Genomic DNA, 27,200 nt, shown 5'->3' on the forward strand with positions numbered 1-27,200 from the left:
TTGGATGTACACAATGAACTGTTCCAGCATGTTGCCTGGTTTTAGAGTGCAGACAGAAGCCTGGCAAGGCCTCTGGCTCAACACGTACCCATTAAGAGCCATCGCTCACAAAGCCGTTGGTTCTATATACTTTATTGTATTTATAACTGGACAATCACACGTGTACAAAATGGGAGACCACACTACCTGAAGCAGAGGATTGTGGATTGCAGCAGCATTTCCATTGACCCAAAAGCTTTTAGTAGAAGAACGCATAAGCTGATTGGGCAAAAGAAAGATGGGAGGAGAAAGGAGGAAAGGAAGGGGAGGAAAGATTGCTGGCCAATTCTTAATCAAAGGACAAATCCTTTGGATATTACTGATCAAATCAGTCCCTCCTCGGTTGTGTGCCAGATTTTTTGGGGTGGGCAGGGGGAGGGATTGTGTTTTAAGAGAGAAAAGGTACTGGCTTTGTCAGCTATCTTCAGTGCTTCAAGGAAAGTTGCCCTTTGAGGCTATGAAATTCTTTGCTATTCTCACCATCCATGATAATAACCCTCAGACATTTTTGGTCACAAACCTTCCTCGAGCTGTAGGAGAAAGCAATGAGGAATATTCCCACCTTTGCCGCACAACAACAATTACAACAGCAAGAGCCAAGTATAGGAGCCAGAATTAATTCAAGGGTTGTCCAGTCTATGATTTCTCGTCTAGTCTACTGATACATATGCACAAGGATTTCCAAAAAAATACTAGGATATAATGCAAGTAGTGACAACAGAAGGGGGGGTGGGTTATCACACGGTGGATGTTCCCTAGAATGACCACAAGGGGGTGGTATTAGACTGGCCCTTTTACATCCTGGGACAGAAGCAAGACATGAGCCCAGACTCTCAAACCACCTGATGTCAGCTGCATCTCCAACAGTAACTGAAACAAAGCAGGTGTCGGGGGTCTCCCTTTTTTTCTCCCCCTTCGAAGAGCAGTTGCAGGATTCCAGCTTCCAGCCTCTGAATGGAGGAGGGGCCAGTGAAATGCTCTTGAACGTCGAGACCAAAGGGTGAGAGAGAGCCAGCTTGCTGCATGGGGCTAGCATCTTGTCTCGTAGATCCCGCTCCTGCCAATGTACCTCACCCATTTGATCACATCGTGGTCACTGTAGTTCAGCTTTGGCTCAAAGACTTTCAGGTAGCGCACCTTCAGCCCGGAAGGCGCGAAGGGAACCTGTATACAAAGGCAGAACACAAGGATGGGAAAGTGAACCTCTGGCAGCAAAGGCTTTTCAAAAGCTCGCCCTTGCGAACCTTCCAAAGTCAAAGTGAGACTTACTGGGCTGTCCATAATTATTAATTATTAATAATATCATAATTAATTATGAGGCACAAGAATTACTATACCAGAGCACAGAACAAGGGAAGAAAAAAGAGACACAGTTTTTAGGAATATATCTAGCTTGTTGGCTAAAATGAGATTCCAATTACTTTCCCTGAAAGAGACTCCAGTCTGAAGGTAGCCTTCACATAAAAGCAACAGGCAAACTCAGCTTTCAGACCAACCCTCCTCTCATAAGTACAAACAAAAATTACCATACTTTTTGGAGTATAAGACACACTTCCCCACCACCAAAAGAGGGTGGAAATGTTGGTGCATCTTTTGCACCAAATATAGCCATTTTTGACCTCCCGAAACCCCACCCCGGGCATCCCGTTTTTGCCAAAAATAGACACACCCCCCTTTTTTTTTTTTTTGCAAAAACTTGATTCCCCCTTTGGTTTGGGAGGCCTGTAGAGTGCTCCTGGAGGCTGGGGAGGCCCAAAATGTGATGCCTGGGGGTTTTGGGAGGCCAAAAACGGGCCTCTTTTTCATGAAAACGGGCCCCTTTTTCGCAAAAACAGGATGCACAGAGGGTTTGGGAGGCCTGCAGAGTGCTCCTAGGGGATGGGGAGGGCAAAAACCGGACACGCAAAGGCCAAAATCTTTTTTTTCCCCTTGTTTTCCTCTTCAAAATCTTGGTGAATCTTATACTCCGGTGCGTCTTATATCCGAAAAACATGGCATCTCGTAATCCTCCCTCATTTAAGCTACTTTTCCATCAATCTTTCATTTGAGGGTCGCAATGCGAGAAAATAACAATCCTGGAAATCAGTAACTGGCTAGAGAGGTGATGTTGCAAAGATTTGGCTTTTTTGAGGATTGCCTTTAGGTTTGCTTAGTACTCCAGGGGAGAGATGGGATTCCTTTTACAAAGCCTGGGAAGGAAATGTTTGGCAGGTGCCTTGGGACAACCAAGAGGATACACAATTGGGCTGCTGAAGCCCCTCAGAATGTTTCTATATCATATCTCCTGTTCCTGGCGACCTTTTAGCAAGAATGCGGCTGCTTACCTCAAAGTTCATAGAGATGGGTGGCCGAGCCCATTTCTTCTTGTCGTTGGTTGGAAGCAGTTCTATCTCTGCGCTGATCTGAGATTCTTTCATTCCAGCCATCCTTTTAATTCTATAAAATGGAAAAGAAAAAAATTGTTTGCTTAAAATATGAACAAGCATCCTACGCACACTCCAAAGTTTCCAAATTTGGTAACTTTAAGACTTGCGGTCTTCAATTCCCAGAATTCTCCAGCCAGACATTCTGCTAGGGAATTCTGGGAATTGAAGTCCACAAGTTTGGCTGAGGAATTCTGGGAGTTGAACTCCACAAGTCTTAAAAGTTGCCAATTTTGGAGACCCCTGGCCTAGAAGGAAGTACAACCTCTCCCAGTGCCAGAGACCACATGGTAGATGCAGAGAGCTCCAGCTGCCCAATTCAGAAAAAAAAACATGCCACTTACTTCCAGACAATGGCATTCTCACTGGCCTTGTATTTTGCTTTGCCTTTCATGCAGATGACTTGTACGCCACTAGTATTAAGAGGAGTCGGGATTCGCACCTGGAAGAAATATTTATCTGAATCACATTTGGCTGCTTAGGTGAAAAACATGGTGGGGATGGGGTTTTTTTGTGTTTGTTTTTGGAAAGGAACAGAAGATAGCTTAAAGCAAAAATGCATAGTTTTAAGCTCATCTACATGCACAAAATGGGGGGGGGGGGGAAGTTGTTTTTTCCCCTCAAAATGATGCAAAGGCAACGGACACGTAGCGAGGCAAAAAGAAGAGGGTTTATTACTAGATGCTTACCTCTATCTTCTGAGCCAAGAGGGAAGGCTTAAAGTTAGATTTGATCACCACTTTCACCTCCAGCTTGGTGCGTCCCACCTCGCGTACCAGGGGGATGACACGGAACGGCAAGATAATGTCTTTAGTGGTTCGGTACCTGGTGGAAAAGAATAAACACTTTCAGAATGGAAGAGAGGAATCTGTCACTGCCCAGACAACCAGCAAATACTCATAACTGAAAACCTATCTGAAACTTACTGCTACTTTTGTTTCACGGATTATCTCAGTCCCATTTTTCAACCATTTCTTTAACTCTTAGCTGAACTGAAAAAAGATGCTTATTCTATAAAACCTTCACATAACTCCTCTTTAAGAGACCATTGCCGGTCCCAATGGATGGAGACAGTTTTCCTCCAGTCTTCAACCTAGCCGTTTTGAGGGAGATTCCTGAGACTTCGATTCGCTGAGAGCTCCTAGAAGTTGCAACATCCTTCATGCTCAAAAAGCGAATGGCAAAATTCTTGTTAATAAGCCTTCCTGCATCCTGCTGCATTTAGTAATTTCTCACTATCCTAATAGATGTGTGTGTGTGTGTGCACGCACACACACAGTTTGTTTGCCCTCTAATACTGACAACATTCTGCTGCACTATATTCCTTGAAGATTCAGGTGTTAAGAGTGAGTATACATCTTAAATTACCCCTATATCTGCCTATCCAAAAACTGGTGATAGCCAAAATGGGTTGGCAAAAGTATAGTTAAGACAGCAAGTATAAATAGATTCTGAAAGGGACTTGGTAAAGGACTGTATGATAAAGTGGGCACAAAATTTTCAGGAGCCAATATTATTGGAAACTTGGGGAAAAATTTGGGTTAGAAATGTTAAATTCACGCAGGCACAGAATCTGAGGGAAAATTTTTATAAAATGTTTTATAGATGGCACTTAGATCCTAAGAAATTATCGTGTATGTACCCAGATATGCAAGCAAAATGTTGGAGATGTAATTGTGATGATGCTACATACTTTCATATTTGGTGGACTTGTAAGGATATAAAGGCCTTTTGGATAAAAATTTGGTGGATTTTACAAAATGTTTTGAAAAAGAGGATAAAGTTCCTGCTGCAATTTTTTTTGTTGGGAATTATTACGGACTGTACAGTAATTGAGACTCAATTGATTTTAAATCTAATAACAGCAGCAAGATTACTAATAGGACAATACTGGAAGAAAAAAGAAGTGCCTACAATAGAAGAATGGATATTGAAAGTTGCCAATTTGGCTGAGATGGCGAAGATATCAGCATTTTTGAAAGACAATACGCAAGAAAGATACTTAAAGGAATGGGAAAAATGGATTGACTATATTCAAAGTAGATATCAGACTAAGAGTTATCAGACTGTTTTTGAATGATTATGATGTATTATTTTGATTGTTTTCGGGAAGTTAGGAATTGATGATTGTAGGGTGTAATTAAGTTGGGACGAAATTTTTAGCATATGTTTGTTTTATTTTAACTATACCTTGTGATCAATCCGGGAAGCCGGGGGTTTGTGAATGGAGGGGAGGGAGGTGGGGGAAAGGGGGAATTTTCTGTAAAACTTTTTGAATAAAAAAAAGAAAAGAAAAAAGACAGCGCATATCTTTCTTGATAAAAGTTTTACTGACCTAATTATGAGGCACATTTCAAAATTCTGACTGGGAGTCCCTCGTCCATATTTGAAAGAGGCACGCTTGGGGCACACAGCATTCAAAGTTCTCCTAGAAATGATCTCCAGGCTTTTGAATCTAATGTTTAAGAAAATCAGCATTTCCCAATTCTAGCAGAGAGCAAAATATTTCTACTGAGACAGGCCTTCGGCTACCTAGCTGGGTGAACACTGCTTGTTTTCTCCATGTTTTGGGGTCCGCAGTTAACATTTGACAGTGCAAAATGCAAAACGCATAGAGGACTTTTTAACCCTTCAATGGGAATTTGTTTTTTATAGTATTTTAAGTGTATTTACTAGCTTGCACTATATGTTGTTGCTTGTTTTCTACCTTGGTATGATAGGAAATTGTGCTGCAGGGTAATCCCAGTCAGTAGGGGGCCCTGGAAGTTAATAAAATATAAAAAAAATATATTCAAATAAAATAAAATAAAAATTAACAGGCTCAGGAGCATGTACAATGTTAAAACTTCAAGCTGGCCCCCTCTATGTTAGGAGGAACTTCCAGTTGGTTGGGTTTCGTTCTTATTGGCAAACATCTTTGGCCCTTTTTTCCCTTCTATAAGACCGCCAGAATTCAGCAAATAACCGACCGGAGGGCTATCTCAAGCCCGAACAATGGCTACAGAGAGGGTTTTTCCCCCCCTTGCCAACCTTACCGCATGAGCTCAAACTCCCCATCTGGTGGTATGAAGCTGATACTCCTCTCCGAGTCAAACTTGCTGAGCCTCACACATTGGTGAAAAGTGCAATCGTCGATGGCGATGGACTGCTTCCCACTAGGACACAGAAGCAGAAGGATCAAAATCAGTGCGAGGTCTTGCAGCCACGGCATCCCCACCGCAAACTCTACAGACAGAGCACATGGCCTCACACGTGATGGCGAAGTCACAGAAGGTATTCAGAATAAAGGCAGCGTTTCTGGGAGCCACGGGTTCCCTCAAAAGCCACTGGGGTTGCCTGATCACCAGGAAATCCAAGCAACATCTGGCTGGGCTGACGTTGGCTCACATCGGTCCACTTGGGGAAACTGCAACCCCATCAGACCTGCTCAAACATGCCTGTTCCTCAAAGCATTTTTGGACTGGGCGCGTGATATAGGTTTGGGGCTGGGTATAACTGCGTATTACCTCACGGTTGTTTGAACTGTAATTTGGTGGATAAGCCACACTGGCTGATTTCAAAGGTGCTGAGCCATAAAACAGAGTTTACAAAACAGAGTAGTAATGGGGTTTATACCTGAGACTGACTCAAAATTAAATCAGCCACCTTATGGCTTAGCACAGATGTTCAAAAGTAAGCAAAAAAAAAAAAAGCCCACAAAAAAACAGAGGGCTTTGTCTTCCAGTTTTTGCAGGCGCTCCAGAGCTATAAAGAGTTCCTTTTCGAGAAGCTGTTACTTTTTTCCAGGGGGTTTACTTTTTTAAAAAAAATTCTTTTTTAAAGAAATCTCTCCGCTGCGAACAGAGGAACCCTCTTGGGGGCAAAGGGAAGCGCTTCAGAGACCATCCAACATCCAAACAAAATCTCACTGCAAATCTTGCAGAAAGCAACTGCTGGGTGAGAGCAAGCGAATGGCTTAGCCGGCGAAGTCATTCAAGGACAGTTTGCCAGCGTAGTGAGAAGGATCTGCACTGCAGGACAGAGTGAATGCTGAAAGACACAGGATGGGCATCAGATGCAACCGGCTTCACACACACAGCTCAGGATTTGCTTCAGAGGATGCTGTCTGAATAGTTTTGTCTCAACCATATAATATGGAAAGGTTCAACCTGACAACTTAAGTTTTGCATCTTCCAAGGAACATTTCCATTACTCTGCCCTCAATTAATACTCAAGCTTGCTGCTCCGGTTACAGGTAGTCTTTGGCTTACAACCACAAGGGAGTCCAGCATCTCTGTCGTTAAGTGAGAGAGACAGTTGCCGAGCTTTGCCCCATTTTATGACTTTGCTTGCTTACAGTTGTTAAGTGAAGCACTGCAGTTGTTAAGTTGCTAAGTGGCTCCTCCACTGATTTTGCTTGTCAGGTTGCCAAAGGGGATCACGCGACCCCGGGACTACTGCAATGCTCTCTACATGGGGCTCCCCTTGAAGAGCACCAGGAGACTTCAACTGGTCCAGAATGCGGCTGCGTGGGTAATAGAAGGGGCACCACGATGCTCCCATATAACACCTCTCCTGCGCAATCTGCACTGGTTGCCGGTGGTCTTCCGGGTGCAATTCAAGGTGTTGGTTATCACCTTTAAAGCGCTCCAGGCTCAAACTTAATCACTCCAAGACGGAGTGGCTGTGGATGCCGGCACCCCGGTACAGTCAGCTGCAGATGCGGCTGTCTGTTGGGGGCGAGTTGTTGGCCCCGATGGAGAGGGTGCGCAACTTGGGCGTTCTCCTGGATGGGCGGTTGTCTTTCGAAGACCATTTGATGACCGTCTCCAGGAGAGCTTTTTATCAGGTCCGCCTGATTCGCCAGTTGCGTCCCTTCCTGGACCGGGATGCCCTATGCACGGTCACTCATGCTCTCGTTACATCTCGCCTGGACTACTGCAATGCTCTCTACATGGGGCTCCCCTTGAAGAGCACTCGGAGACTCCAGCTAGTCCAGAATGCGGCTGCGCGGGTTATTGAGGGAGCACAACGGAGCTCCCATGTAACACCTATCCTGCGCAGACTGCACTGGCTACCTGTTGTCTTCCGGGTGCGCTTCAAGGTATTGGTTACCACCTTCAAAGCGCTCCATGGCTTAGGACTGGGATACTTACGGGACCGTCTACTGCCGTCTTCTACCTCCCAGCGACCGGTGCGTTCCCACAGAGAGGGACTCCTTAGGGTGCCATCAGCCAAACAATGTCGGCTGGCGGCCCCCAGGGGGAGGGCCTTCTCTGTGGGGGGCCCTGCCCTTTGGAACGAGTTGCCTCGTGGGTTGCGCCAACTTCCCGACCTCCGGTCTTTTAAGCGCGAGCTCAAGACTTTTTTATTTCACCATGCGGGGCTAGCTTGATGGAAAATTTTAACTGGGGGTTTTATAGTGGTTTTGTATTGTTTTAACTTTATTAGGCCATTTATAATCAGTTTTTTAATTAAGCTTTTAACTTTTGTTTTGTATAAGTTTTTAATGGCTGTAAACCGCCCTGAGTCCTTCGGGAGAAAGGCGGTATAAAAGTTTAATAAATAAATAAATAAATAAATTGCCCTAAATGTGAATCGGTTGTCAAGCATCCGAATGTAGATGGCATGACCATGGGGATGCTGCAACGGTCGCAAGTATGAAAAATGGTCACGAGTCGCTTTATTTTCAGCGCCATTGTAACTTCAAACAGTCACTAAACGAACTGTTGTAAGTCGAGGACTACCTGCAGAGTTATAAAAAGTTGGTATTTCGAGGCCATGAAAATAAACGTAGCCAAAATCTGCTTTGGCTGAACTGGTAATTTTGCCATGAATGGTTTAAGCATCTTAGTTTTCAGCGTGGAATTCCGAAGAACTTCTTTCGCCCTTCAAAAGAATTAGTTTTGCTATCGCCATCGCCCAAATTGGGCACTCCAAAGACTCAAGCCTTCCAGTTAGACCATTCTAGGGGAGGTTTCATATCTTGCTTCTCTGCCAAATTCCTCTGCTATGCTCTTCCCCAGTTAATCCAAAGAAGCCAACTCCTGGCTTAATTAGGGGGAGGAAAAAAAAACTATTCCTACTTAAAGCCTTATATGAAATCTTGCCCGTAGTCACTCAAGCAAGCTCCTGTCCGTGTCAACATGATGAGACAGCAACACCTGAGTCGGCTTTGTTCCTATGAACAAGCACACGGTAGCTCAGCCTTCAACCACAGGCGGGGGACCTGTGTGGAAGTGTCCAAAGATGGTGGTACATGCACAAATCACACAAAGCAAAAAGGGTGCGGGGGGGAGGGGGAGGGCGTGTGAGGAACACGTGCACACAGCGGTAAGCAGATTATCTACCTTCCCGTTTCACTGGAGTCAGCAGGACACAAAAGAAAAAGAGAATTCAGTATCAGAAGTCGGTAACAGGCAGCCCGGGGGACCTCTGCGTAGACCAATCCTAACGGTCTCCTTTAAAGCAGGAAATTTACAGACTCCTATAGCCTAATTAGGGCTGGCCTGTGGAATGCAGACCCCATCGTGGGTTTATTGCTTTTCCAGCCTCACGGTTGATGTGAAAATATAGATTTAAGGCAACGGGTGTGAGCGCGTGAACTAATCCATTGGAGCAGGGCCAGAATTTAAAAGTTTTCTCGGGAGACCTTCGCCCCTTTAAACCGTAACAGACGTTTTACACAACCCGCTCGTTCAGCTCCTGCTTTAAACAAGGGAGCGAAGCAACAAAAATCACCTGAAGGAAACTCTGGCGTCTTTCCAAATGCGAAGGGGGAGAACATACAGAAATAGCTTAGAGCAGCAGCGCACTGCTTGAAAGGTAACCTCCCTCCGTTTGCCCCGCTTTACCTTTTCCCCGTCTCGTCCGCAGTCCCCTTGCCTTGTTTCTCAATTACGATCTTGTCGTTCATGCCGAATTTGCATTCCGGCATGCCGCTTAGGTAGCTTTTCATAACCACTCGCCCCGAGACATGGGCGCTCAACACCTGGCCTGGAAGAAAGGGGAGGCCACGAAAAATTTGACATACTTGAGATAATACTCGATATTCCGGAAACGTTCGAACGGTGAGAACAATTAACCAGTGGCGGAAGTTGCCTTCAGAAGTTGGTGGGTGCTTCATCACTGGAGGTTTGTAAGAAGAGACTGGGGAAGTGATCTGTTGTCAGGTCCCACAGACTCCTATAGGGGACGCTGTCATTCCTATGAGTCACGGTGGCCCAGTGGTTAGAGTGCAGTACTGCAGGCTACTTCCGCTGACTGCCGGATGACTGCAATTTGGCAGTTCAAATCCCACCAGGCTGTTGTGTCTCGCCCAATCTCACCACAGCCGGGGCCTGCTTATCTGCTTCCGAACACGGAGGAATGTCCTAGTATGCCTCCCGGCCCCAGCCCTGGCTCCATGCCCAGACAGGCTGAAGAGGAGGAAGTATCTCCAGCCCCCAGCTCTGGCTCCATGCCCAGGCAAATGGAGCAACTAGACCCCTCCCCCTCCTCCACAGCATGTGAGCCTGAGGGAGGTCTATTACCAACAGCTGCCGACTGGAGTGACCCTCGCGTCAGAAGACTTGATAGGCGGAGGCAACAGAAGGAAGGGAGGGGCAGGCCTGGATAAGCGCTGAGTCATGGAGCCACACCCCATGGCCTATATAAAGGACCTGCTTTCTGGCATTCTCTGAGTCAGGCAAAGTCTAAACATATCTTGCTGAAGTCACTTTCTGATCTCCTGCCTGCCCTGAGGACTTTGCTAGGACTTTGGCAGAGCTGCAGAGGCACGCCTGATTCGGATTTCCCTGACCCGGCCGTCAGCGGAGGAGTGGGACACGACACAGGCTCAAGGTTGACTCAGCCTTCCATCCTTCCGAGGTCGGTAAAATGAGGACCCGGATTGTTGGGGGAAAGAGGCTCTGTAAATTGCTTAGAGAGGGCTGTAAAGCAGTATATAAGTCTAAGTGCTATTGCTATTCTAGTGGGAGGGGGAGGCTTGGGGGGGGGGGAATCTCTGTTTGGGGTTTCTGTTTCTATTCCTTACCTTGCTTTGCTGTAACTTTTGGGACCTTGGGAGGGGGAATGGAATGTGCCTCCAGCCGGAGAAGTGCATCAGCACTGCCTTGGAGATCCGGCGTTTATTACCTTCTCAGCCTGAGTTTCCCATCTTCACACATCAGGATTGGCTCAATGATGTATTGGACTCTGAGAGGGGCTCTGTCTGCAATGTTTTAAATCTAACATTTCGAGCGGGAAAACTTACTTCCTGCCTATATCGCTTGCTATCACAATCTTCCAATGAAAGTTTCCTTACGAAATGGCTTTTGTTTCAGGAGTTCTGCTTTCTTGAGAAGACTGGACAGGCAGAACCTCTGAAATGGTATAGGGTTCTCCTGCTTGAATGAGGGGGTTGGAATAGAAGACCTCCAAGGTCCCTTCCAGCTCTAGTCTGGTTGACTTGGTTGATTTCCCCCCCCCTCCTCCCAATTTGGAGAAAGTTCACACTTACCTTGTGGTGACATTAGCAAGTTCACGCTCTCTAGAACATCCAGGAAGAGTTCATTGCGCCGGTATTTGATCCCTTCGCGCCTCCAACCAATCTGGCCAGTTACCTGGCTGGTAATTTGAGACTGCTCTTCCTTAGTCTGGAGGAGGAGGAGGAGGAAGAGAAAGAGGGAGAAGTGCTTTCGTGGGCTCAGCCATACAGAGTTCCGATTCGAAATGAACCAGAAAGGTTCTTTACGAAAGGCAAACGCCGCCGCCCACCTTTCCCTCCCCAATTGCTTTGGAATCAACCTGGAATAACTCAAATTTTGGGATGCGGTTTAAATATTACCATTACATTATAAGATGAATCTCTGCCTTTTTACTCCTTTGGTTGCTCTTCCTCCCAGAGGAAAATGAATTATTTGTGTGCCAAACGGCCAGTTGACTATAAGAAGCCCCATTGGAACTGTAGTTCTGTATCAAATACCCTTTGGAGGGATCTGCTGGATTACCTTTGCGGAAGGACAGCAGATTCTCCTACCTGGTGCTACAGGCGGGTCCAACCGTTATGCGGCAAGCGGGAAAAGAGATGAAGAGCAGCAGCAGCAGTAAGTGCAGCACACACAGGGTTAGGAGGAAGCAGGTCAGTAGAAGGGAAAGAGGAAGAGAGTAATGTTAGATTGGGGAGAAACTGAGATCGCCATCAGCATTACTCCTTGACGCTATGAATCGTCTTGAAGGAGGGGTTTCCTATGAGGAAAATGGGAACGCAAGAAACAGGGAAAGCAATCTCATAGGCACTACTACTACTACTACTACTGCAAGGCAGCATCTTTGAAACGATCCAACTTCTCAGAAACCCAGGCAAGGCCACAAATGTTGAAGTACAGGCAGTCTGTCGTGTCCCCCTCCCCCTCCGACGGCCGGGTCTGGGAAGTCTGTATCAAGCGTGGCCACGAAGCCTCTGCAGCTTTGCCCAAATTCCTGTCAGAGTTCTCTGGGCAGGCGGGAATCCCAGGTGTGACTTCAGCAAATCAGATGAGACTTTGCTTGACTCAAGGAATGCCAAAAAGCAGGTCCTTTATATAGGCCATGGGGTGTGGCTCCATGACTCAGCATTTATCCAGGCCTGCCCCTCCCTTCCCTTCTGCTGATGTCGCCTCTCAGATCTCCAGAAGCGGGGATCCGTCCACTGTGAATTCCCTTCCTCTGGATCTGCTGCCGGCAATTCTAGCACATGGCTGGCTTCGTGCTCACACGCTGTAGGTGTGAGGTTTGTTTGTTCATTCCTGACATTCTGTCCGGGCATGGTGCCAGGGCTGGGGGCTGGAGGCATGCCAGGCCGTTCCTCTTCATTATCAGACTCTGAATCTGATAGCAGGCCCGGCAGGAGGAGAGGAGGGCGGACGAGGCACAACACAGTCCTCGACTTATAGGACTTACGTTCTAAGTTGCAACGGCGCTGAAAAAAAGAGACTTAGGGCCATTTTTTCACACTTACGACCATTGCAGCATCCCGATGGTCACGTGATTTACATATGGATGCTTGTCAGCCGGCTCATATTTATGACGGTTGCAGTGTCCTGGGGCCACATCATCCCCTTTTGTGACCTTTTGACAAAAGTCAATGGGGAAGCCAGATTCCCTTGACAACTGTGTTACCAATTTAACAACTGCAGTGCTTCGCTTAACAAATGCGGCAAAAAAAATCATAAAATGGGGCAAAGCTCAAATTTCCCACCTAGCAACCTAAATTCTGGGCTCAATAGTGGTCATAACTCGAGGGCTACCTGCGTAACAAGCTTCTGCCTCTTCCTTGAGGCATCTGTTTGGCAAATACTTAGATAAATGGATGTGGCTGCCAGTCAGTTCACAGCATGGAGTTCACACATCAACTGAAACTATTAACCATGATATATTTGTAGGCAGTTTTTCTTACCCTTCTCCTATGCCAGACTATACCTTCCAAATTATTGGAAGATAATTATCATTAGATCACTAGTGAGTGGATTCACACAATATATCAAGCCAACCACACACCCCTCCCATCAAAACAAAACCTGATCAGTACGTGAGAGAAGATGCAATTGTCTCGTTCTTTCCTTATAGGTAACATAACTGGCATGATGTATCTTAGTCCTGAGCCTTTACACTAAAGCAGGGGTCTCCAACCTTGGCAACTTTAAGCCTGGCAGACTTCAACTCCCAGAACCACCACCCCCCCAGCCAGCAAAGCTGACTGGCGAATTCTGGGAGTTGAAGTCCTCCAGGCTTAAAGTTGCCAAGGTTGGAGACCCCTGCACTAAAGCTAAGTCTGTATTTCATGAGGCAGTATTTAACCTAACATTATATATCTAGGTGTCCACTCCTCCCAGATTTATGCATGGAGTTTGACTCAGTACAGTTCCTTCGTAATAATCCTGTAAGGGAGCCCTCTGTCTCTCAGTCCTACCTATTGAATGACTTCATCCATCCTAGTCTAACACTCAGCAGTCATCTACTGTGGGGCTGTCTATCATATTAGTTCCTTTCACACATCTGTCCTGATGGGTGAAAGTATATCTTTCTTCATAGCTTTTCTCTAGGAGCCCAAGTCACAACTGAAGCCTGAAAATAACACAAAAACCCTGCTTGTTCTCGGCAAGCATGCAATAGATTTCTTTCAGGGCCTGCTAAGATGACTCTACAGGAAGCAAACAGCTGGCTCAGTTTTCTGGCAATCATTCTACCCTATTTGATACAAGACCGAAGATATTGTTGTGAAAGCCCCATTTCCTGTTAGTACAAAAAGCTGGGCAGATGGCCAAGGAATCCAATCTTTCCCCGTTTCACAGAACGGTTTGAACCCAGAAGAAAAAGGACACTGTTTTTCTTGGTATAAAATGTTTAGGTCCTTTAATCAATGTTTCTATTGTACTAGTTCAGTTTTTTAAAAAAAGGTTTTGGTCATTCACCCTTTAAGATGAAATTTTGGGTCTTTAATTCAACTCAATTAAAAATGTGACAGGAACATCGCTGGCTTTCAAAACTGCCAGGCTAGCAACACATTTTTCTTCAAAACCACAGAGTTGGAAATCCAACCTGTTCCATTGTCAGGCCTATGCTTATTCTACATTTAGGCTTGTAAGAAACATTTGCGTGTAAACGTTTAGGCTTTTAAGATACATTTGCCTGTAAGAAACTCAAAGATTTTCATTAAGAGCAGCATGCTATTGTCACAATTCTTCGTTCCTACGCTACTAAAACAGCTCTTTGATATTAGCCAGTCTTCTCCAGTTTGGTGCTCCCCAGATGTCTGAACAAACTCCCTTTATCCCATAGATCATCACAGCACAACCTATATAGAGGGTTTCAAACTGCAAAACAATTCTCTACCTAGGCACAAATCGTATTGACTGCTTACTGGCATACGTAGCACGTTCAGTCATGAACAACAGTTTACAAACCATACATTAAAATGCAAAGCCAAAATCAAGCAAAATTGGGCCCATGAGATATGTTACCTCGCTCTGTCAAATGCTTCAGAAAAGCACAGTACCTTCATTTACTGAACAATCCAAGTGAGACACAACCCGAACAGAAAGCTTACTAAGGGAAAATCACTTCTCTGGCTTAGCAAACTTAACTGCTATGAAAGGATGATACCCTTTCCTGTTTTTCTTAGTGGGGGGGGGGGGAGGCAGGAAGCAGTCGGCAATAATATCAGAGAGAAAAACAAAATGGATTTTTACAGGAAATCAGCAGGAATTGACCAGAAACATCTAAATATCTATGTGAAACCATTTATTGTGTTGTAAATGTTGTGCCTTGATGAACATATCTTTTCTTTTATGTACACTGAGAGCATATGCACCAAGACAAATTCCTTGTGTGTCCAATCACACTTGGCCAATAAAATTCTATTCTATTCTATTCTTATGAGCTGCACAGACTCACATTCTAAAAAAGGGGGTTTTAAACATTTAACAAGAGGTTTAAGCATTTAAAAAATATTATTTTAGGAAGAAAAGTTTCTGAAACATGTCACGCTGTGGTAGGTTGATGAGTTGCCCTGAGGGATATGAGAAGATGTAATAGTCTTAAGTTAAAGCAGCTTTTTTTCTGGTGTGCCATAAAGATAGTAAAAAGCTTCACACTTGATTACAACTGGATGGAGCCCCAGCACCTTACAGCTGAACTACATAAAAGGCAGAGGGTTATTGGCTAGTGCTGGAACTACAATATAGCATCATCTGGAGATATTGTTATGTATAGGTGGTGGAGGAATCCCTAACTGAAAACCCACCGAGACGGAGGGAGGGATGCGCTAAGTCAGAGGTGGGGAACGATGGCCCCTTTATGACTTGTAGACGTCAACTCCCAGAATTCCTGAGCCAGCATGGCTAGTAGAGGGGGATGCACTTTCTAGAGCAGGGGTCTCCAACCTTGGTCCCTTTGTGGACTTCAACTCCCAGAGTCTCTCATCCAGCAAAGGGACCAAGGTTGGAGACCCCTGTTCTGGAGAACCTCAGTGAGGACAGCCTGAAAAAAATGCTGGAATCCAAGAAGCCCAGGAAAGAATTCAGCTTCTCCTTGTTTTTACAGGTAGTCCCCAACTTACAATAGTTCATCTAATTTCAACAGCACTGAAAATAGTGACTTATGACCATTTTAACACTTAAAGACCACTGTAGCGTCCCCGTGGTCATGTGATCGAAATTGGATGCTTTGCAACTGGTTCACATTTGTGACAGATGCTGTGTCCCGGGATCATGTGATTATCTTTGGTCACCTTCTGACAAGCAAATTCAATGGGGAAGCCAGATTCTTTACCAACTTAACAACTGTGGCCAGAAAAATTGTAAAATTGGGCAAAACTCACTTAACTAATAATGTTTCACTTACCAACATAATTGTGGTCGTAAGCTGAGGACTACCTGTACTTACCCTTTTACAAATAAGAGGCTCAAAAAACTCCATTTGAAATTGATGGTATAATATTGTGTTTATTAACCAAGAGTTAACTCAGGGGGTTAGCAATTGACAATTTTATGGATGGACCTCAACTCCCCTGCTGGTTGGGAATTCTGGGAATTGAAGTCCACAAGTTTTAAAGTTGCCAAGGCTGGATACCCCTGGGTGGGTTAAATAAAAAGTGTGTGAGATTTGGATGTAGCCAAGTTATTCTAAAATCTGCAAAATGTTCAGACCAATTAAACTGGGGCAAAGAATTACAGCCTTTACTGTATGTCCAATGTTTTTCAGAGCAAAAAAAAAAGTTATCACCCCAGTCCCCCAAACAGGACGAGTTCCGAATTTTAAATGTTGCCAGTCATATGAAGGAAACTAGGAGTGATTGCAACTGAAATATCCAATTGTATTGTGCATCCCAAAGACGTTGCCATAGAAGGTAGTGGCGATAATTTTTTTTTTAAAAAATACTAACAATTCATTCAAATGTGTGTCAACCTGCATTTACCTGGCTCTTGATTCCTTGTTGGGTGATGAATGTTTTCAGAGCTCCAGTTTCAGAATTCTGAGGGTAACCAAAGTCCAGGATTTCTACAGAAAAGTAAACAATTGTTGGAGAAAACCAACAGCCAGGCTAGTTTTTCTTTCAACTGACTTTCCTTCGTGCCAATGATTGGTCAACACCGCTCAAGGAAAGTTTCCCCACACTGCACGTTGTCATACTGATTCCCGTAAGGAGTGATCGGGCTTGGCCTACGGTTAGCAACAGTTAGAACAAGATGACAAACTCGGCAAAGACAGCAGAATCACAACATCGAAGGACACCCGCTCTGAAGCCGGATAATTCAACAGCAGCAGAATAATCTATCTTTGCAGCATTTTCTTTAGATTTTGATTTTCACATTAGCATGGCATAAAAATCAAAACCTAAAAAAACAACAGCAGAGTAGCAGATATCGTAGCGTACACAGACAAGTTAGGTTCTGGAAAGAGAGAAGTGCCATTAACTGCCTCCTTCCAAGAGGAGATAGACAAGGCTCTCAAGATCCAGGCCTGCAACACAAATAGGAAACGAAACTGTGCTTTTGCTAGTTTTAGGTCCATTTGCAAATCCATCGTCATCCTGCTTCCTCTCCTGCCCAAAAAGGCTTTTAAATACCGTAACCTGAAAGCGGTTTTTTCAATCCCAACTCACCCAGGGGATCATTCCTGGAAAGCCACTATCTGTTGATAACATGGTTGGAAAAAAAAAGTTCAGTGACACTAAAGAACAGCATTCTTTGGCTCATAAAAAGGCAAAGCATTAAGAATTAAAGCAGTTGTTTGTATTACAGATTAAGGTCAAGGCACAGATGTCTTCCAGATGTTCCTTAAACTGTAGCTTCCCGGCAGTTCTAATCAGCATAGGGGGATGCTAGGAGTTCTAGTTTATCATCCGGCGAGTCACGCGTTCCTCTTTCATGACCTAGATAAAATGTAGTCCTTGACTTACAGCAATTCATTTAATGACCGTTCGAAGTTACAGCGGTGCTGAAAAGTGACTTATGACCATTTTTCACAATCCACAAGCATAGTAGCATCCTCACGGTCACGTGATCAAAATTCAGACGCTGGGCAACCGACTCATATTTATGATGGTTGAAGTGGCCCGGGGTCATGAGATCAACTTTTGTGACCGTCTTGGAACCCAAAGTCAAGGCTGAAGCCAGATCCACTTAACAACCGTGTTACTAACTTAACTGAAAGCATTCACTTAACAATTGTGGCAAAAAAAAAAAAGGTCATAAAACGGGGCAAAAGTCACTTAATAAATGTCTCATTTAGCAACAGATACTTTGGGCTTAATTGTGCTTGTAAGTCAAGGACTACTTGTATTTGCACAGCATGTTAACCTGCCATTTGAGCACATAACTGTGGCTGCAACGTTAGAGGCGTTTGTGTTGCACTCGCCTTCATGGAGAATCCCTCACCTTTAACTTTCAGTCTGCTATTTAGTTTTATAGAACAGGGGTCTCCAACCTTGGCAACTTTAAGCCTGGCGGACTTCAACTCCCAGAAACCCCCAGCCAGCAAAGCTGGCTGGGGAATTCTGGGAGTTGAAGTCCGCCAGGCTTAAAGTTGCCACGGTTGGAGACCCCTGTTCTATAGAAAGTGATTTACAAAACACTGAATTTTTTTAAACGAGAGGTAGCTTCCCCTATACCGTCATGTTTGCACAGGTCAATCTTCTTACCTCAACTAGGTCCAGAATTCACTAGTGTACATTGCAGAAGTAAAACATTTACAGGGAAGAAATAATTCTTCCATTGGAGTACATTTAGTTCTTCCTTTGCCCTTGTCATTACATTGAAATTATTTTAATGCAAACCAAAACGTACGGAGCCTAGCATCCTCACGACAAACATAGTTTACATTTATTCGCCCAGAATCAATTTTTACGTTACTGTCTACAATAAAAGCCTTCCTAGGTTTGCAGCGCCAGGGTTGAAGGACGTGCCTTCCCAGAAGAGAGACTGAGCAACTTATCCTTACCATCCAGCAGCTCGTAGATGAGCACAAAGTTGTTTTTAATGTTCTCTTCACTGATCTTTCCAAAATAGGCAGTCATCACATCGCACATTTTGTAGAGGAACTCAAAGACCATCGCAGCGTTAACATTTTGCTTGGTGACGGCAGCCAGCCAGATATTGGAACGTTTGACATGGAAGAAACTGGTGCGAGCGATGTTGGTGACCGGTGAACGCACTTGTTGTCGTGCGTGGATGACATTGACTCGGAAAGCGTCCACTGCATTCCGCCTGGAGAATTAGAACAGGGTAGGGAGACGTGAGCGAGATGACCAAAGCATGGAGAATAATGAATTTTATAAAAATAATAATTATGGAAAATAAAATAAAACTTGAGTCAGGAGTGGCTGGAATATAAATTACAAAAAAGGAGAACAACATAATATTGAATTTACAAGAGGGAGATATTGTATTACTGGACAATGTGGCCATACAAAAAGCATTTCATCAATATTATTCCAACTTGTATAAAGGAAATGACAACTCTCTATAAAGAAAATGGGAAAGTATCCAAAGAAATTCAATTGACTGAGGATTGTAGAGGAGCAGAGACAGATTATGAACAGCTTTATAACAATACGGGAAGTTTCTGAAGCTATGAAAATATTAAACTAGGAAAGCTGCCTAGACCTGGTGAATTAACACATCCTTTTAATAAATGTTTTGAGGATAAACTTTTACAACCTTTACAAAACACACTGGACTCTATCCTACACGGAGGAAAGATGCCAGAGAATTGGGAAAAGGCTAATATTGCAATATACCTAAAGAGAGACAAGACTTCACTTTAATAGGAGACTATAGGCTAATGTCATTATTGAATAAGGACTATAAATAGTTCACGATTCTAGTTGGTACACTGAAAACAATTCAGCAAGAAATTATTCATGAAGATCAATGTGGGTTTTTACCTAAAAGACAGTTAAAGGACAATGTTAGGAAAGTGTTGGACTTTTTTTTTTTATTTGCATTTATATCCCACCCTTCTCCAAAGACTCAGGGCGGCTTACACTATGTCAAGCAATAATCTTCATCCATTTGTATATTATATACAAAGTCAACTTATTGCCCCCAACAATCTGGGTCCTCATTTTACCTACCTTATAAAGGATGGAAGGCTGAGTCAACCTTGGGCCTGGTGGGACTAGAACCTGCAGTAATTGCAGGCAGCTGTGTTAATAACAGACTGTCTTACCAGTCTGAGCCACAGAGGCCCTTTGGAATATTTTGGAATAGTTTTGGAATATTTAAACAACATAATGAAAAACAAGCCACATTGATCTGAGATGCAGAGAAAGCCTTTGACAATTTGAATTGGGCTTTCTTGTTCAAGGTTTTGGAAAATACAAATTTTGGAGACAGCTTTATAAAATGGGTAAGATCAATGTACACTTCACCAAAAGGACAAATAATCGTTAATGGATATCTAACAAAACCCTGTGAAATAAAATAGAAACAAAATAGTTATGCCCATTGTCTCCTCTCTTATTTATTTGGGTTCTTGAAATATTTAATAGAAATACAAATGAGAGGATTGTGGGATTAATGACTTTAAAAGAAATTTATTAAATTAAAGGCTTTTACAGATGACTTGGTGTTAATTCTGGAAGATCCTTTAATGGGAACTGAAATATTAATGGGAAATTAATTTAGCGTAATTCAAGACTAATAAACAGAAAATGAAAATGTTAACAAAAATAGAAGATCAAACAGAATTTATGAATAAAATGTTAAGGTTGAGAAGAAGGCAAAACAGCTGGGTATCACAATGACAAACATGAACCACATGTTATTTCAAAATAAGTATGCTAAGAGATAGAATGAAGTTTAAAAAGACATATTAAGATGGGAGAAACTACAACTGTTATTCTTCATCCTAATGTTTTCCTGCAGGTACAGGGTCCGCTTTTCATTATCAACAAACACTATACAAACTGCATATTGTAAAATACCACAAGCTATTATTACCCTAATCAATACTTACATAACAGCAGAATCAGTTGCTTAAAAGAATGAAGATACCTTTATTTAGAGGAAATATTTTATTAGGCACATGTGGGTGATGTCATTATAAGGGAAAAGTCTAGAAAATTCATTGCATGTTTTCAATTACGTAAAAGCAACTGATCAACTATCAGTTCTAGCTTCAAGAACACATTGATGCCTTCCATTTACCATTTCATGTTTTGAAATTCAAGATAGCTTTTTCTCACTCGTGCCTAACTTCATATATTATTTAATATTTAATATCACAGAGACCTTTTTGTAATAAGGATGCAAAAATATACCGATTAAGGTTGCCAGGGCCTTGGATTAATTTCCTGAGCAATCAAACCCAAATCCATTATTCATGTCAAGTTTAAAAATTAGCTTAGAAATTATCTGGATTTCTTCAGACTTCTAAGGAAATTCACTTTTAATAGATATTTGAGATTATTGCTATTGAGTTTTCTAAACCAGGGGTCTCCAACCTTGGTCCCTTTAAGACTTGTGGACTTCAACTCCCAGAGTCCCTCAGCCAGCAAAGCTGGCTGAGGAACTCTGGGAGTTGAAGTCCACAAGTCTTAAAGGGACCAAGGTTGGAGACCCTTGTTCTATACAGTATCTCCTTTTCCTGTGACTGTTCAAATAACAAAAAAATTCAGAAAGGGGAAGTCTCTAGTTTCTAACTGTCTAAGAATCTGTAGGCTCCAGTTTCTCAAATGGTAAAGATATTAACTGGTTTGCTTTAACATGAGCCAAACTTCATGTAGTCATATTTTTGATTTGACACTGCCTTCCTTAATGTCAACGGTGATACAAAAGTGAGCTTGTCTTTATACACCAGGTGCCCCATGTCGAGTTCCTGCCATTCTTCTCTTACCTATTACTACAGCGGCCAATGAGATGGGATGAACAGAAATGGCGTCAGCGAAGAAAAGGAGTGACAGCAACAAGAGAAAGGTTAGAACACACACATACACACAAAGCACAATGAATCAAACCAAAAGGAGAAGAGACAACAGACAAGAAACCCCCTCCCACAAAAAGATTTCAAGGCACTATTTAAATTCCCTAGGCCAGCTTTCTCTGCCCCATACTTCTAATTCGCAATTGGTATATCGCCACTGCTCAATCAACATGCTCAATGGAATTTATGCCTATTTCAAGATATTTGGAAGAGACCAGGTAAAGAAAAGCTGGGCTAGGTAGAGAAGCAAAAAGGCTCTTTTAAGAAAAGGCAAGCGGTGTATGAATTGTACAGTATGGAGCAACCAGGCTGTGTGATCTTAGATAAGCATGAACCCATCTCTCTCTCTTGATCTTATCATGCAGAATGCCACTGAAACCAACACCTGAAATAGCTTTTGATCGACAGAAAAGCATAACTCCTTCCAATCGTTTTTTTAAAATTTTGTTGTTGTAATCATCTCCAGCCTGAACTCAGATAACTAGGAAGGAAAAGGGACAACAGCTTATAGTTATCAGCTTTCCAATTTCAAGATTGTCTTGAGAGCTTAACATATATACATTGGATAAATAAATAAATGAACCAATTTGCCAATTCAAAAATATCCTTTGAGTTATGAATTTGCCCATCAAGGATTCAATGTATATTATCGGCTTTTTCTTTCTTAATCAGAAAGAGAATTCTCTTAAGAAAATATTTAAGTTGTAAGTTCAGCCAGATAAGGTCATAGCCCAAGTAGAACTGCTTCCTGACACCTGTAATAGCTATATAAATAATGTTTCAAACAAAATTTAAAAGCATATTTAAAAAGGAAGGTTATATAACCCCATTCTGTTGTAATTGGGATTGTAAAACAGAGAAATTGTTTTAAAAGAATTCAAGAAGTAATCCAAATTGTGTGAAAAACCCACACAACACAGAATAACTCTGAAGCTGACAGTTTTCTCATTCAATGACCAAAAAACTAAGTGACACAGAAATACAGTGTCCAATCAACATATAGAATCCACAAATATACAGAAAGCAAATCCCATTCTCTTTTCTTTTATGTACACTGAGAGCATATGCACCAAGACAAATTCCTTGTGTGTCCAATCACACTTGGCCAATAAAAAATTCTATTCTATTCTATTCTATTCTATTCTATTCTAGCACTGAAGATGTTACCTAGTCAGGTAATGATATGTCTGCAAGCAAACAACCAAGCTTTAAGCACAAGGACTCCATATATGTAGAATCTTTCAGCAATCAGAACTATTAGTCTATACTGTGATAATATTGAGAAACCAACATGCAGCTGATCACAAAGAAAAGACATTTTCTATATCTCTTTTAACACCATTCTTTGAATCAGAAAAGATTTGAATATACAGTAGTGGCCAAAATTGTGGAAACCTTTTGGGAAAAGTGCATTTTCTAAAACTAGCTACTACTACCACCTCTTTTTGGAGTAGTGTCATAAAATTATATATCAATGGAAAGATAATTTAATCAAGAACGTAATGCAATAACTTTTATGAAAGATTTGCTATTAGAATAGCAGTTACAGTATAAAGAAAAATGAAACATGTAGAAAAAATGAGATATACAAAAATTATCACCATAAAAAAATTATCACGTCAGTTAATACTTAGTTGGGTAACCTTTAGCCTGAATTACAGCCTTACAACGTCATCCCATGGAGTGAACCAAGTCTTTAAGTTCTGCAGCTGTTATAATGTGAAACCAAGATTGAACAATTGTTTCTACTAACTATATTTTATTGCTGGGTCGCTTCTGACTAACACGTTTCTTTAGTTGGCTCCATAGATTTTCAATTGGGTGAAGGTCTGGGCTATTCCCAGGCCATTCTAGCAGTGGAATAGGATTATCTTGAAACTCCCCCCAAAAAGTGGTGTTATTAGCCATCAAACCTCAAAAATACACTTTTCCCAAAAGGTTTTCACAATTTTGGCCACTATTGTACAATACAATTTTATATTATGTCTTTCTTACCTAGGATATAGGGTCAATATTCCAAAGCAATAAATCAGCAATTCGCCCTTGAGAACATAAAGTTTCCAATCCATACTGTCTGGGTAACAGAATGTATAAGGCAACCCATGACCCATTGGATCGTTTTTTTAGAGTTATTTCTTTACCTTTCATTTAAAAAATGACCACAAGCAGGCAAAAAAGCAATGGGAGTGGCCCATTTTATACCCTGCCCTGGGTTACTGTCAGCATGAAGATTGGCTAAACTATTCCTACAGTATATTTATCGCCTTCACGGGGTGTTGCGGAGGGTCATTTCGGATAGGAGGGTACAGTTCACAGCCACGTTCTGACAGGAGTTCATCCGAATGATAGGGTCTTACCAGGGTTTAAGCTCAGCTTTTCATCCAAGTACTAACGGGGCAGCAGAGAGAGCCAACGCCATTGTGGAAAGGTATCTTAGGTGCTATGTCACCTATCAGCAGACCAATTTGGCGGACAGGAAGTGGGCTGCCCAGAAGCCATTCCAGGTGGGAGACAGGGTGTATCTATCGACCAAATACTTAAAGTTAAGGGTCCCCTGCAGGAAGTTGGGTCCAAAGTTCTTGGGCCCCTTCCCCATCATACGAATAATTAATCCTGTAACTGTGGAGCTGAAACTACCCAGACTGTTAGGATAGGTGCACCCTGTATTTCACAGTAGTCTGCATAAGCCTGTAAGTGAGTCCATTCAACCATTACCATTACCTGGTCCCGTGGAGGTGGGAGGATAGACCCATTATGAGATCGATTGGATATTAGACTCCTGATTGCGTAAGGGTTGATGGCAGAACCTGGTTCGGTGGAAGGGATATCCCGATATAGAAACCTCCTGGGTAGCAAGCAGAGACATACGGGCGGCCCGTCTGCTCAGGAATTACCATGGGAAATATCCTCACAAACCAGTGGGGGGAATACAGAAGGCCGGGTATAGTACGCTTTTGCTATGTATCTTCACTACGTGTGCTTACTATCTTCCAAGTGTGGCCGTGGTAAGAGGGGAGCCATCTGTCAAACCTCGGGGTTTGCCTTACGTGGGGGGAGGTCCTGCTGTTGGAGGGAAGTTTGTGACGCCAGCTGCTGCAGCCATGCACCAGAGAAACCTGTTGGAGCACCAATCAACTGTGTGGATGGGAGACGGCCAGCGCGAGACAACCAGAACGGCTGACAATCAACGGGGGGGTGGGGGGGAATGGTATCAATCAGCTGTGAAGCCACGTGGAGCCGATCAGAGCTACAGCTGACTTCCGGGCAAGGCCTGCGCCAGTGGAGGGCATGGCTTGTCTATATAAACAAGCTGGGAGGCGAATGCTCCCAGCGCTGACTTTAATTCCGGACTTCATCTGTTTCGTGACCAGTGCTTTTTGGAGCTCATCTGTGTACCTGAGTCCAGCTTAATCAACCCAGTTATCACCCGCCCACACCACCTAGGGTTCTTACTACTGGATTAGATCCGGAGCTCGGACCTTTTGAGAGTTTTAGTAGTATATAAATTGATCACTTTTGTTTTGTAGACAATAAGGGTTTTGCAATTTAAGGATTTTGCAGAATCTTTTACAGCTAATCTGTTCCTTATACCTATTTAAAAAGGTAATGCTATTTTAATTGACCATTACATTGTTCTCATATTATGATGTGTAAGTTTTGTAATATAGCCTGCCTAACTTGATAATGCTATACGTACTTATCTCTGTACTGAGAATTACTTCAGAGTTCTATGAATCTCACCCTTTTTTAAATACAAGCTTTGAATTGATATCATTACTGCCTTATCTCTCAGAGTATGTACCATTCAGTGTTATGCTTAGACAAAATATTGAACTCTGATTTCCAAGAAAAATCCATGCCACACAATATTGCTATATACTGACTGCTTAACCCTTTGTAAAACTTAAAATTATCTTTAAGTCTGCAATATTGGTTCTACAACATAATTTAAGCTGTAACTAAGTTCAACAAATAAATTCTGATTAAATAAAAAAATACATAAAACAGCGTACTTTGCTATGTCTCTATTAAACATGAGTCAATATTTTCTGTCTTCGTTGGAAAAGGTTCATGAGGCCCACATTATGGAAATGTTTTACCACTTATGAGTGGATTTAAAATATATTTATGTAGCTAGTCCTTTTAATATACTCTTTTACTTTTATTTTACTTTTATTAATATTGTTTCTATCATTTCTCACTTACAGCTATTAAGGAAATACGTAACATAAATATCTTTTTAAATGAAACCTTTCAAATTGTTTCAAATTATAACCTTTAAACAATAATTTCCCAAATTCCTCTTTCTTATGCAACTGTAACAACAGTTTTGAAAAACTTAGGTAAAAGAAATAACACAAGATATACAGGTAATCCCCAGGTTATGAGAGTTCCCTTAGCAAAAGTCAAAAGTTACGTTTACAAACAAGTCCCAAAAGTACGAATCTTGCAGCACCATGGCGGTTGTTCGCCCTTATGAACATACGTCCTGCACGTTGCTGGCCAAAATGGAGGTTCGGAGGGGCACCATTTCGGCCTGCAACGTGCCACGGGAGGCCTGTAGAGGTCCGAACAGAGTGTCGGAGGGGCAGATGCAGCTGAGAGGCTGGAGAGGAGAATGCTTGCTAGATCTTCGCACAGTAAGTGTCGCGGCATGGAAGGTGGGTGGGTGGAAGCAATAGTGGGGCACCCTGAAATATTTCAGTGAGTCGGGAAGGCCTTGGATGGTCTTAAGCAGGTGACCTGTTCTATCACTAGCCCCCCCCCATGGCCTTCCCCACCCTGAAATACCTCATGTGCACTTAATGAGCCTCGCATTTGATTAGCAAATGCATGGGTGAAAGGAGGGAGTGATCCCATTCAAGGTACGAGATTCACTCCCACGAATCCTCGGGTTACCAATGGAACGGGCAGGCTCCATTACATTCGTAACTCAAGGACTACCTATACTTAGAAAGAAAAAGGTTCAGTTTAAGTGCATTTTGAGAAAATTTAGAAGCTTATTATTTCTTTCTCTAGATTTGAATATTTAAAGGTAATGAAAATATTGTATTTAAAGAACAAAAATGTATTGTATCCAACGCATAAGAAGAGTTGCTTCAATCAATACCTATTTTTCATTGTTAAGTGCTGGGAATAATATACGGTAATATATACCATGAGATAACAAAATGAACACAGCCTGGATGCAACACACAATACACAAGTTCCACATGCACAAAATGTATAGCAACAGCAGCTCCAATGTTGCAAGAAGTGGTATCGGGGTTCAAAAGTAATGCAGGATGAAAACTCTGACTTACCCAATGTCATCCCTGTAAACCCGGGAGATTAAAACCTCTCCCTTATGATTATAAATGAACAGGCCTCCAATCATGATGAATTCTTAGTCTTCTTTTTCCATGGTGTTTATATTCAATCTGTAATTATAGGAGAGAAAGTTATGGTTATTATTGAAAAAAGGCAGGCAATTACCAATTGGCTTTTCAGCAAACCAATCTTTAGTTTTCTTGTCTACTGTAATGTGCAAGAAACTAATCAGAGTTCACAAATCTGCTTGCTACAACAAGCTCCTCTGATCTCTCTGACAAGTAATAAGTAATTTAGGAGCATAGCACCATCCCCTGTTCTTCTCAGGATTAGGCTTGTGCTGAGCATATCTCCCAAGCACACCTAACCAGGTATGGAAGAATAATCCAATCTGATTACAGTTCCAACAGTTTAAAACTTACATTAAAATATAAAACTTACATTAAAAACTATTTTTGCAAGAAATACCAGCATATTAGGGGTGGGGTGGGAATCCTGAATCAA

At 42.5% G+C, this 27,200-nt stretch overlaps 1 protein-coding gene across 1 annotated transcript; it reads right to left on the reverse strand.

Annotated features, from left to right (window-relative positions):
- Positions 1–116: 116 nt before the first annotated feature.
- AP2M1 (adaptor related protein complex 2 subunit mu 1) lies at positions 117–26,832 on the reverse strand. Its single transcript, XM_058188334.1, has 10 exons — positions 26,690–26,832; positions 18,402–18,667; positions 16,378–16,460; positions 10,942–11,077; positions 9,296–9,437; positions 5,498–5,617; positions 3,152–3,287; positions 2,807–2,904; positions 2,364–2,475; positions 117–1,203 (listed from the first exon to the last, which is right to left on the reverse strand). The coding sequence occupies exons 1-10, from the start codon at positions 26,761–26,763 to the stop codon at positions 1,069–1,071; spliced, it is 1,302 nt and encodes a 433-aa protein (XP_058044317.1). The 5' UTR covers positions 26,764–26,832; the 3' UTR covers positions 117–1,068.
- Between the last annotated feature and the right edge of the window lie 368 nt (positions 26,833–27,200).

The sequence above is a fragment of the Ahaetulla prasina genome, chromosome 6 (assembly GCF_028640845.1).
Source record: "Ahaetulla prasina isolate Xishuangbanna chromosome 6, ASM2864084v1, whole genome shotgun sequence".
In the NCBI taxonomy this organism is placed as follows: domain Eukaryota; kingdom Metazoa; phylum Chordata; class Lepidosauria; order Squamata; family Colubridae; genus Ahaetulla; species Ahaetulla prasina.

Coding starts and splice junctions, on each gene's coding strand:
- AP2M1 (XM_058188334.1), bottom strand. CDS start 26,763: ATGATTGGAGGCCTGTTCATTTATAATCATAAGGGAGAGGTTTTAATC. Junction 18,668..26,689: donor GTTTACAGGGATGACATTGG/GTAAGTCAGAGT, acceptor CTAATTCTCCAG/GCGGAATGCAGTGGACGCTT. Junction 16,461..18,401: donor CATCTACGAGCTGCTGGATG/GTAAGGATAAGT, acceptor ACTTTTCTGTAG/AAATCCTGGACTTTGGTTAC.